This window comes from the organism of the source record quoted next, unplaced genomic scaffold, assembly GCF_019419815.1.
Source record: "Pyrus x bretschneideri cultivar Hongxiangsu unplaced genomic scaffold, Pyrus_bretschneideri_v1 Contig56, whole genome shotgun sequence".
In the NCBI taxonomy this organism is placed as follows: Eukaryota; Viridiplantae; Streptophyta; class Magnoliopsida; order Rosales; family Rosaceae; genus Pyrus; species Pyrus x bretschneideri.
In genome coordinates, this window is record NW_025999794.1 from 2,261,971 (window position 1) to 2,274,803 (window position 12,833).

General features: G+C 36.7%; 1 protein-coding gene across 1 annotated transcript; it reads left to right on the forward strand.

The window, feature by feature from the left end:
- Positions 1-4,394: 4,394 nt before the first annotated feature.
- LOC103967028 (aspartic proteinase-like protein 1) lies at positions 4,395-8,116 on the forward strand. Its single transcript, XM_009380271.3, is given in 12 exon segments — positions 4,395-4,695; positions 4,698-4,863; positions 4,977-5,115; positions 5,783-6,024; positions 6,121-6,348; positions 6,462-6,600; positions 6,678-6,748; positions 6,852-6,942; positions 6,944-6,952; positions 7,128-7,188; positions 7,297-7,368; positions 7,639-8,116. Coding segments are annotated over 12 exon segments (1,602 nt in total). The 5' UTR covers positions 4,395-4,547; the 3' UTR covers positions 7,875-8,116.
- The last annotated feature ends 4,717 nt before the right edge of the window (positions 8,117-12,833 follow it).

Here is a 12,833-nt window from a genome sequence, read left to right on the forward strand (position 1 = left end):
ATACAAGGTTAGCTACACGAAGGCCATGAGGAGAAGATAGAATCCCGCTATGAGATTTTGGATTTTTTTTTCTTATATGAAGATAACCACATTACTGCCAATTTATTGTGAGGCTTAGTCCTCTCTCTCATCTCCTTATATTAGTTTTTGATAATATCGTTTGTTAAAAAAAAAAATGAAGATAGACACATTTTTAGGATTGTTCTCGCCTTAAAAGTCCTGGGAGCATTTTTGCAAACCACCATAAACTCTAGGGTATGCTCACCACTCATTTCCAAACTTGACATGTGTCATTTAACTTAACTCAAGTTAATTTTTATGTTTATTTTATGGGAATTTTTATTGACAGTCCAAATTTCTCATTCTACGCTCTAAACTTTTTATATTTAGAAAGTAAAATACACTTGTGAGGAGTGTAAAATGAGATTTTTGGAATGCCATAATACTTCCCTATTTTATTTTAAAATATTTTGAAAATTTTAAAATTAAACATAAAACAAATTCAGCAAAACCAACAGTCATCCAAACTCCCCCAATATTTTTCAGAATACAAACTCATTCGAAGCTTCAACCCTTCCCTACCTTTGATTCGTTCAAACTCCGGGAGCGACACCTCAAGCTGCACGCGAAGCTTCACAAATTTGCAGACTGCGAATTACAACTTTAAGGCTTCTAGTTCCTTCTGCCGCACGCAATACCAATCCCACAAACAGATCGACGAGGTCGCAATCGCACGATATTGTTCAGCAATTTGTACGGAACGTCTTCACTGACTAGAACCAAATTTGAAACCAAAATCAAACCCAATTTCAAAAACGATTCCAAAAAACCAAATTCGAAATCTTTTTTTTTTTTTTAGGTTTTGTTTCAGAAACAATTTGAATTCGAATCGATTTGTTAAAAGGGAAGGAAGAATCTCTCTCTTTGGTGACGGCGATGATGTAATCAACGAACTGTTGAATCATCTTATAACAGTAAAATCAAATTTGATTTTTGTAATCAGATATTCAAAACAATTGAATTAAATTTCTGAAAATTTGAATTTGAAAGCTACAAAATCGAAAAAACGAAAAATCCGAGCGGCAATGGGGAAGAAAAATCAAGAGAAACTTTTGGGCCTCTTTCCTGGCATCAATTTTGATAAATCTGGGCAGATCCTTCACGATTTGCATACGATGATGATGATTGTTGAATTGTTTTTTTTGGGCTGGGCCAAAAACTAGATGGTTTTTAGGAGTGAGTCAAGTTATCTAATTATATGTTTTTATTTGTCTTATAGTCATTTTATATTTTTAAAAATATTAAAAATCAATTAAAATCTTTTAATATTGTGCTTTTTTCAACTCCAAAAAATATAATTAATATTTTATAACAAAAAAAACTAATATACTAACGTAAATATATCTGTAAAACATCATACCTTAACTCAAGTAACAAATATATTAATGTGTATTATATCTATAAGCGAGATATGAACCATAACTAAAAGGTAGAAAAAAAACATGATAGATAAGACACTTTAATCTTTGACAGGTTGATTTTAAAAAAGAATCTGTCATATGGTGGATAAGTATAATTAACTTGTGATACAAGTTGATTATAAAAATTAAAAATAATATCTACAAATGGGGTTTAATGCAAGAGGAATAACAAGAAATGACAAAAAAGTAATATTTAGTTAGTATTTTATTTTATTATTATTTTGTGTTGCACATCAGGATGCGTTGTATCTCTTCAGCGGGTCATTTGTAGCCTTGTTCTTATGATGGCTTTTGTGGCTTTGGTGCCATATATGTTACGTATGTCGTAATTGTGGCAGATCTATACTGGTTGCTTATAGTTGTTGTGTGTAATGGTAGCTGTGTAAGAGTTTTATTTCTTAACGAATTTGTGCGGATTTACTCCAGATCAAGATATTTGGTCACTGGAGAATTATACCCATTTCGCACCTTGATGTAACATTTGTTGAAAGTATTTGTTCTGATCAATGAAATTATTTATCGCTTCTGTAAAAAATAATAATAATAATAATAATAAAAAAAAAGATAAGGGTAAATTACATAAAACTATCTCAACTATGGGTCTAAACACAATCTTATACCTCATGTTTTAAACATTGCAATGTCACATCTTAACTTATGAATTCGTTGTAATATCATACCTCCGTCAAATTTTCTTTCAATTTGGCTGTTAAGTGATGACATTGCAAGAATGGAACCTACCCATTCGTCAAGTAAAATAAAAAATTAATTAATTATTGTTTAAAAAATAGCTCTCTCATTTCTTTCTCCCACCTTTCTCCCTTCTCCGTCCAAACCAATTTCCCCGTCCATCTCTCCCACTCCACCCTCTCCGCTCTCATCGCAATCAACACAACCATTAGAACCTCGTCGACATCTCCCCTGCCGCTCCCACCTCCATCTCCCTTTCTATCGGCTCACGGCCGCACAAGTCACCATGAATCTTAACACCGTCAGCGAGCTCTCTTAGCTCCGCTGCAAACAAACCCCCAATTTCAACTCTGTTAACCCACTTGCATCCAAGCTATACTTCCCAGCCCCCTGCTCCTCCCCCTTCTACCGGACATGAACCTGCGACTGCCCCACACATGTTCCTGTGACATGAAAAGCCTCTGCCAAGATTCTCTTTTACACCGACGCTTCCTCCATCGAAGACAACTCTCCTATTGAAAGCGAAGAGGACACCCAGACAACCGGGTTAATGAGGATGAACCAAGGGCAAGGCGTGGGCATGATTCGTTGGGCAAGGTTGGGGATCGAATGAATCTCGGGGTAGAGGATCGAATCTTGGGTCCAAACCCGAACTTGAATAGATTGGCTACACGTGTAGCACCAGGAGGACTATGCGGCCATGGAAGCCATATGAAGATATCAGAAACCCTACAAATTGCAGAGAACATGGAAGAGGCACGACGAAGATGGACGAGGAAGATGGGCGGGGATATCAGACGGGAAAGATGGACATGGGAAGATGGACCGGGAAGATGGGTTGGGAGAGATGGACGGAGAAGATGGTTTGGACGGAGAACGGAGAAAGGTGAGAGAAAGGAGGGAGAGAGTTATTTTTTAATTAATTTTAATTATTAAATGAAAATTAAAAATTTGTCAAACATTAATTAATTTTTTATTCTAGTTGGTGAATGAGTGGACCCGTTCTTGCCACGTCATCATTTAATAGTCAGATTGATAGAAAATTAACTGAGGTATGACATTGCAACAAATTCATAAGTTAAGGTATAACATTGCAATGTTTAAAACATGAGGTATGAGATTATGATTCGATCTATAGTTAATGTAGTTTTATGTAATTTACTCAAAAGATAATTAGGAAGAAATTTGATTTTTATAATAAATCTTATCATTAAAGAGATAATTATTGATAATAAAATAATTAATTTTAAGGAATTGGACTTATTTTGATAAACTGGATTCTTTCTACTATGGGCTAAAAAATTGAACTTATATCAAATTTCTCATTTTTTTTTAATTTTCTCTTTTTTAGTTTTAAATCATTTTAAAAATTAAAAGTGATTGATTAATTGAATAATTAACTAGAGTGAAGACTAGTGACACATGTCAAGTTTATAGCAGTGAATAAAAATGTTTTTAAAAATCTTAGAACTGGCTCTGGTATTAACAAAAAATTCAATATTTAAAATTGATGGACGTACCAAAATTTTCGGTTTCGATTCTGTTAGGGTACCAAATATTTCAGTACTTTCGGGTTGGTCTATTTTTTATTCGATTTAAATTACGTACCATTTCAGTTGGTTTTGATATTTTCGATAATTTTTTTAACCCTTATTGTAAATTGTAAAATGAGCAGTTTTGCTCACCATCTTAAGTTTTGGTGTATGCTTGCCATATTCTTAATTTATTGACACGTATCATTTCATTTAAACTTGATTAATTTCTTTTAAAATAAAAAAAGTAACATTTATGATAAAAATTAATTAGAATTAAGTGAAATAAAATATAACAAATAATTAAATTTATGATAATCGTACACTGGTGAGGAGAAAAAATGTAAGCAATTTAAAATGAAAAGAAGGAGACGAAAAGCGCATAAAAAGGGATAGCCAAGCGGTCCCCGCCCAGGTGTCACACCTCCCTGAAACGGTGGACACGTAAAGACTCCCTCACTCACTCACTCAGTTAAATTAATTAAACAAATTAATTCACTCACATAAATTAATTAAACAAATTAATTAAGAGAAGTGTTGTTAGCATTCCAAAAATTTCATTCTACATTTCTCGTACTTTTCTTTTTAAATATAAAAAGTTTAGAGTTTAGAACGAGAATTTTGAAGTGTTAATAACAATTATCTTAATTAACTAATTAACCAATAAACCATCATCATCCCATTCGCTTAATTAGACATTCCCCAAGAGGCAATAGGGAAGGCCATAGCTCTGTCACTACTCTCCTCCCTCGTCCTCTTCCCCTCCTCCTCCACTTTACCCCTCTCTCTCTCTCTCATATCAGATCTCAAGCTAAGCTGAGGTGGTTTCTCTCTTGGAGTCGCCATGGCGGCGCGATCTCTGCTCTCTGCTCTGCTAGTGGCGTTCGTGCTTACACAGCTTCATAGTGCTCGCGCGCTTACGCTGTCGTCGAGGCTGATACACCGCTTCTCCGACGAAGCGAAGACGCTTCGGATTTCGAGGAATGGAGACCCCAGGCCTTAGGTCGGTGGCCGCAGAGGAGCACCATGGGCTACTACCACCTGCTCGCAAGCATCGACTTCCAGAAACAGAATATGAAGCTCGGCTCTCGCCGGCACTTCCAGTTCCTCTTCCCCTCTGAAGGTGGCAATACGGTGTCGTTTGGCAACGACTTGGGCTGGTTTGTCTTAATTTCTCCTACTCTTATTTCATTTCACTTGGTTTTCTAACTTCAAAGTTTTCAAGCATATAGAATGGAAAATGAAGTTTTCGGAATGTCGATGTGCGTATTAGGTTGCATTATACGTGGATTGATATAGGGACGCCCAATGTTTCGTTTCTGGTTGCATTGGATACTGGGAGTGATCTGCTTTGGGTTCCATGTGATTGCATACAATGCGCTCCTCTGTCCGCGACTTACTCTACTACTCTGGTAGGCTACCCTTTACCTCTAATTATGCTTCCATTGCCTTTTCAGATTTCTGTTGGCCGTTGCATGATTTTATGTTTTGCAGCATAGTTTTTGTATTTCATATTATAAGAACGGACCTTGCATGTGTTTATAAGTAATTGGGCTACTCGCTCTATTTAATATTATTTGGTTGTCCATGTGCTGGACTTGAAAATTTGCCACGTGTGGGGGTTGTGTTAAGAGTATCAATCCTATGTTAGGAAAAAAAGGGATCTTGCATGTGCTTATAAGTAATTGTGCTGCTTTTCATATTTCAAATTAGTTTTATAGTGGAACCTCAACTTTCTTCAATTATGCCATGAACTACTTGCATCTTAATGTGTATGCAAGAAAATTGTTAGAAAAAGTTAAGCCCCCCCTTCTCCCAACCCACAATCCTATAGAAGGTCCAGATCCATCAAACATTGTTTAATGGTCATTGTTTCGATAAGTAGAATCTGGGGGCTCGTGAGGTGCCTAGAATTAGGTTCGATTGGATAATTCATGTATTTCAAGGTATGTGTAAAGGTGGAAGTGAATGGTTACCGGAGTCAGTAAGTCTCTTCTAAGACTTGTCAACAGGTTTAGCACTTATTTCCAATAATTGATTGGCAGGTGCTCCCTCATATTTGGGGCATCTATTATGCAGGATAGGGATTTACACGAGTACAGCCCATCTGGTTCAAACACCAGCAAGCATGTATCTTGCAGCCATGAGTTATGTGAATCTGGTCCAAAGTGCAAGAATTCGAAGCAGACATGCCCTTACACTATTGAGTACTACACAGAAAATACATCAAGTTCTGGATTGCTTGTGGAGGACATATTACACTTAGCAGCTGGCGGTGATGATGCATCAACAGCTTCTATTCGAGCTCCTGTTATCATAGGGTGCGATATGTCATTAATTTGTTAAACTCAATGTATAAAATAGTTCCATTAGTAATATGGAATTCTGTGTCTGATATTAACTTTTCTTATATACAGATGCGGTATGAAGCAAAGTGGTGGTTACCTGGATGGAATTGCTCCTGATGGTCTTATGGGTCTAGGACTTGGACAGACTTCAGTTCCTACTTTACTTGCTAAAGCGGGATTGACCAAGAACTCTTTCTCGATTTGCTTTGACGAGGACAGTTCTGGGAGACTACTATTTGGGGACCAGGGTCCAGCTACACAACAATCTACATCCTTCCTGCCTTCTAATGGAAATTAGTATGAACTATCCACACAGTTCTTTTTGAATTGCAACTTTAAGTGACAATTCTGTATAATTGCTAAGCTAAATTTTTTGTATATGCTGAAGCCTCCATTGTTGTTTATTTCAGTGAAATGTATATCGTTGGTGTGGAAGCATGCTGTATTGGCAATTCTTGCCTTAACCAGACAAGCTTCAAAGCACTGGTTGACAGTGGGACATCATTTACATTTCTTCCAGAAGCAGTGTACGATAAAATTGCAATGGAGGTACATTTTTTTTGTAAGATTCCAATATCTATATTTATTATCTGCATCGCTGATATACCTCTTCCATTTTTTGATAGTTTGACAGACGAGTAAATGCAACAGTTGCTAACTATGCAGGATCTCCTTGGAAGTACTGCTATAATACGAGGTGAGTTTTCATGAAGTTAAATGGTTTCAGAAACTCCATGCCCACTTCCAAAAGTTGTGGGCACAATCTTATGCCATTATTGGGGTATTTTTTCCTAGAACAGTTCTCAAGATCTGCCCAAAGTGCCTTCTGTGACGCTTATGTTCCTTGCTAACAACAGTATTGTGGTCCATGATCCTGTTTTTCTGATACACTGGTGATCAGGTAGGTAAACCAGCTTTTGAGATTTTTCATATAGATGTGAATTAAATTAAGTTTCATTATGTCCTGTATCTGTCAATATGTGAATTAGCTTGGGTAAACCATTTCTTATCTCAGTTTTGAAGCAAGATGGAACCAATTGAATTAGAATCTTACAAATTAGGCCTTCCTGGTGCAGGGAGTTATTGGATTCTGTTTGGCCATACAGCCAGCAGAGGGAGATACTGGAACGGTTGGACGTAAGCATGAATAATTTCTCTAGCAAAATTGCAGCTTAGTTCTTTGATTTTTCTTACTTCCCCTTATCCCTGTTAAACATCTTGTTATCTGAGACTTTCCTTGTGCAGAGAACTTCATGACGGGATACCGGACAGTATTCGATAGGGAGAACTTGAAGCTAGGTTGGTCGCGTTCAAATTGTGAGTTCTCTGAATTTCTCGATATAGTACTGCCTACAATTGGTTCTCCTTGTCTCATGTGATGGGGGAAATGTCACTATTTAGCCGAAAGTGATGCTGGAAGTCATCAGTCTGGCATGAAACTTATAGGCCACTGGTTGATATCCTTTTATTTTTGCTAACCTTAAGATTATGTGACGGCTGTATGCTTAGTTCAATCCACTGTATTAGGATAAAATTGAAAAGTGAAAAGTGTAACTCTACGGTTGCTTACAAATTCACGCATTGCAGGCCGAGATCTGAATGATGTTAAAAGTATGCCCCTAGCATCTCCAAAAGGCACACCACCAAATCCCTTGCCAACAAATGAGCAGCAGAGCACCCCCGGTGGGTTTGCTCCTGCTGTTGCTGGAAGAGCTCCCTCAAAACCATCAGCTGCATCGAGTCGGCTCATCTCATCCCAGATTCCTTCGTTGAGATTATTGTCTCTACTGCTTAGATTATGTCTTATCATCTTCGTATTCTAGAAGGATGCCACTGCCACCATATGTACCTCTGCATCGGGTTGACATCTACGTAGTCTTACATGTAAATCGGGGGTTTTCTTTTCCTTTTCCTGCCCCCGGAATACATAAAAATATAGAGCAGGTCTGATATCCATTGGCATCATTTTTTTCAGTGATCGTGCGTCATTGGATTTAAATGGGGCTTCTAGGGACATGCATTGTTTGTAGCTTTTCCTGTATTAAGATATATATCCTCGAACTTACCCATCGTTCTCAATTTTTTTCCACCTTCGATCGGTTTCCTGGTTTTTCTTACTAATCCTTACGTGTTATTCTTAGGAATTTACTGTTGGTGACTCAGCCACTCCCTCTCTTGGCTTGCTGGTTGTATTTTTAGAGCGCAATAAGTGAAAAATTATGCATTTAGAGAAGAAATGTTGCCGGATGGATGCTTATGTTGTTGGATTGGGATTTTGGATCACACATTTAGCTAAAGATTAATCGTCAATTCTTTAGCTTCACAACGCTCCCTGATTTTTTTTGGTCAAGAAATTTGTGCAAGACTTGTATCAGTAAATGTTCATCCAACACTCCCTGATTTTTTTGGTCAAGAAGAGAACTTCCAGTACATTAAAAACTAGTACAAGGTTCAAAAAGAGGTAGGTAAACAACAGATAAAATAAAGGGAGTTTTGATGAAACACTTTCAGGACTGTTCACTTGTAACGAAAAATCGCATTTTTACCTTTTCTGGGTACTATTCACTACACCTTTATTTGTCATTTTTCATTAAAACTAAAATTTTTTTGGACTTTTCGTTAGTTTTCCTTCAAAAGGCCCAAACAAAATAAGAGTTGCAACCCAAGATACAATGGGAGATTCACACAAGCTTTGGTTTGAAGGTTGCAAAAACAAACAACAAAAAACCCTAATCTCAAGTAGCATAAACCAGACCAGACCAGACCGCTGTCATTGTTACATCCTTGGACGAACCCAAAACTCTGAACTGAGAAAGTAGACACCAGATCCAAGTCCCCCTTATGAACCCTTTCAAATATATATAAACAAAGTATGGGTAGAAAGTGAGAGTAAGGGGTATGTTAAATACTCTTACTGTGGAGAAGGTTGTAGAACACTTGGCCTCGATGGGGATCTAGCATGTCAGTTGAGGGAGGAAAAGTGAGGGAGGGAAGTGGATCTGATATCCAATTTTTGATCAAAGCCTGTTGATCTGAGCACATGGTGGCGGTGGGGATATAATATCATGGCTAAGGAAGAGGGATGAGGGAAAATTAAAAGACGGTAAGCAGTAAAAGCAGGCGAAAAAGGCTAGGTAAAGGGCATGAAGCCCAAAACTGAGCCAAGCTCAGGGGATAGTTAATACTTGGTTCAAGAAAACAAGAGATAAAACTGTCACGCATCGACCTGTGAATAATGACTATTCACAAGTTAAGATGTAAGTTCTATCTTAGTTATAGAAATAAATTCTACAACCAAGACATGGTAAGAAAATTTAAAATAATATTTATTTTAAATGAAACACAATACATCATTTAACTTTTGCTAATAGACTTACATAGTAAATACTTGAGTTTACTACATAAAATTTATTGAATACGCAGTGGAATAGCATTAGTGTACAAAATTAATTCACAACAAAAAGTACCAACTAAATAATAGTTAGAATGCAACAATTTTTTCAAATGCATAAAATATATGCAAATGAGATGAATGAATGTGGTCACTCCCTTCTAATCCCGCTAACGCATACCTAAGGCACGTAAGCTTGCACGTCCTATACCATGCTTATACCACTTGTCTTCGAATACCTTAGAATATGATCTAACTCCCGTTCATTGCTTAAGCTCAATTTTTTATAATTAAATTCTCAATTTCCACTTTATTATATAGGTACTTCTCCCGACACTGACATATACAAGATTTCATTTTTTAATAAACAACTAATTGTATACTTAAGCCCTTCCCCCAATGCCTGACGTATACAATGTTCATTATTTTATATTCAAGGAATTCTTGAGCCCTTGAATATCTTCACAACTCAAACACTTTACACAACTCAACTTCCTTTCTTGCTTTGCAATGCATATGTATATGTCATTGTTCATATACATATTAATAATCACATTTTCTCTAACAAACCTGCAAGTTTCAACATAAATCAAACTGATTAGCAACAAGAGTAACATAATCATAATTTCAACACCAGAGTAATAATCTTTAACAACAATGTACATGATAAACAATAGGTTACTATTTCCTTCATTTCCTCCCTCTTGTTTTCTGATAGGATTAAAAGCACACCACAAAGTAGCACACAAATGTCCTATTGATTTTCCTTATTAACACTAAGATTTGTCAATTGTAGCATATGAAAATAAGGGTCTTTCCTGCAGAAGATTGTTTTATCTAACTACTTAAAATGTCACAAAAACAGGGCTGCTGTCCCTGCTAGCCAACCAACGAAAAATAATTATTAGACTGACTTACACTTATCTAAAGTCTGAAAAATTTTATATGCAAATACTAGACACACAGAGCTACACTCACACAAATTTTTGAGATTTTTGGAGTTGATTTACTATTTAAATTAAATCAAACAAAAACAGGTCAAAAACGGATTTTAAGTAGTTCGCAAATTAAGAAAAACGAGTTAGGGGAATTGCTATCCACCACCAAATAATCATGCAAACATGTTATGTTTCATTCAAATTCCTTCTATTTCCGGATGAAGATGCTCAAGTTGGCTCAATGCTAGAACTCAACCTATTACTCTTTCTTATGTAGTATGTTAAGAGAATGGTGTTTCCAACTTAACTTAGTCCCTAACATGCAATCTAGAATGGTGTGTTCATAGATTTAACAAGTAGAAATCATTAAGAACGAAAAGAGTTTGAGTCATCACAAGGCATCGTAAGTACTAGTGTTGTCTTACTTATCCTAGAAATTGGTTCACATGTTAATCGCAATTAACAAGTACTACTCTAGAACATATGTAGGTCATCATTTGACAAGGGCAGGCACACACATATTCATAGTTTTAGAATCCTAGATATGCTTACTAAGTATGCATCTGTAGAAAACACATAAAGAATTCATCAATGAGACAAGTAGTGAACCAATTTTCATCCATTCATAAAAGTAATCCAAACGAAATGTCATAACAAACTTGCAATCATATTTGGGGCTTCAAAACAGCCCCTAACTACTAAAAATTTAGTTACACATTATTCTCAAATAAAACCAAAAGAAAGACATGGGTTTGAGAAAATAAAACCGAAAGAAGAGAATGCCAAGATTTCCTCCTTCCTTTCCTTCCTTCCCCAACACAGCAGCCTTGCCTTTTTTCCTTCCTTTCCTTCTTTTTTTTTCTATCCTTTTCTTCTCTCTTTGCTGCTGCAACCTGTAGCCTTTTTCTTCTTGCTTGCTGCCATAGTTTTTCCTCCATAACTCACCCCACTAACAACCATTTAGTGATGACAATAAGTGAGAGGAAATGGTAAAACAATTGTAACTCTTTAGGTAGCCTTTATGCTCATACTCCCACATAATTTTCCATTCCTCTGATATTTGAATAGGTGTCAGCTAGCTTGTTCTTGGCTGCATCAGTTTTGGCTGCTAGTTTTATTGGATTTATTGCTTTCAATGCTTTCTTGTCAGTCACAAACTGCTCAGCCTCTTGGGAACCTTTTAGTGTTAAAACGGCCATAACTTCTTCTAAAAAAATGATATTATCAATCCCTGAAATGGTCCAGAAAATAGACATTCGTAGCTTTCCAAGCATATAAGGATCATTCTCTAATTATGTCTGAGCTGTTTGCAACTTGCTTCCAAAGTCAGCTGACCTGCACAGGCAGTTTTGACGAATTTGTTACTTAAAATCCCACTTGTGCTATTTTTCTTTTCTTTGCTTGACAAATCCTACAAAACCCAAAAACAAAGTAAATAGCTTAAACTAACTAAGAAAAGACAAGTGAATTTGATGTAAAATTTATATAAATACGAGCTTATCATTTTCTTTCTTTTTTCGCCACTTCCTCTATCTTTTTTTTCTTCATGTCTCTTTTAAAAATTTATGTCTCTTTCTTCTACTCTAACACTTAGCCATTATTTTTAACTCAACTTCCTTTTTCACTCATCTTCTAATCATTAACAATGATATGTGTTCCAATGGAAAAGGAACAAGTGTTAAGTTAATCATGAATAAATGAATATCATGCATGATCTAAGGCCATGTTGAGCTTTAGGTTAAGTTTTTCTTCCTAGATCAATACACATTGGTAAGTGCTAGCCAAAATGGTGGTATCGCTACCTCGTCATTGGGGGTGGAAAGGGGGGGGGGGGGAGGGGGGAGGAGTTGATGTCTTTTGGCTTGGTGATGTGGTTTCTAGGATGATGTGTCTTTTGCATCGTCTTTCTCCCTTTTTGAGCTCATTTGAAGTGGTCTTGGTCTCTTCCTGTATGGCTATTATTAGGGGAAAGATCTCTTCCCTGGATGGTGGGGCGGCAATAAACCTAAGGTCTTCGATGGTCCTTAAGTTCCCCTTGTTAGGACAAGTTTCGGGATCAGGCGGTCTAGATTTAGGTTTATTGTCTCTGGAAGAACCCAAGGGGTAGAAACTTCGAGACGAGCGATGGTGTCTTTGACATCTTTCATCCTTTCATCTAGTCTGGAAGGCCTAGATTATTCTATGATTCATAGGTTCTTTTTTAGATCTCACTGATGTGCGTATCTTTAGGGCATTTTCCCATACTTGACTTATAAAGGAGGCAACTTTGTCCCCTGTGCCTGTGTTCTAATCATGAGACGGTGGTCTTGACACAACTTCTACAAGGCAGAGTGATTTGGTCGAAAGGAATATGAGTTTGATCTTACTAAAAGTACTAATTGTTGAACCAAATTCGCGCACCTCCGTGAACAATGGTTGAGCGCAAATCCGAATAAACCTGAGCAACCTGCAAA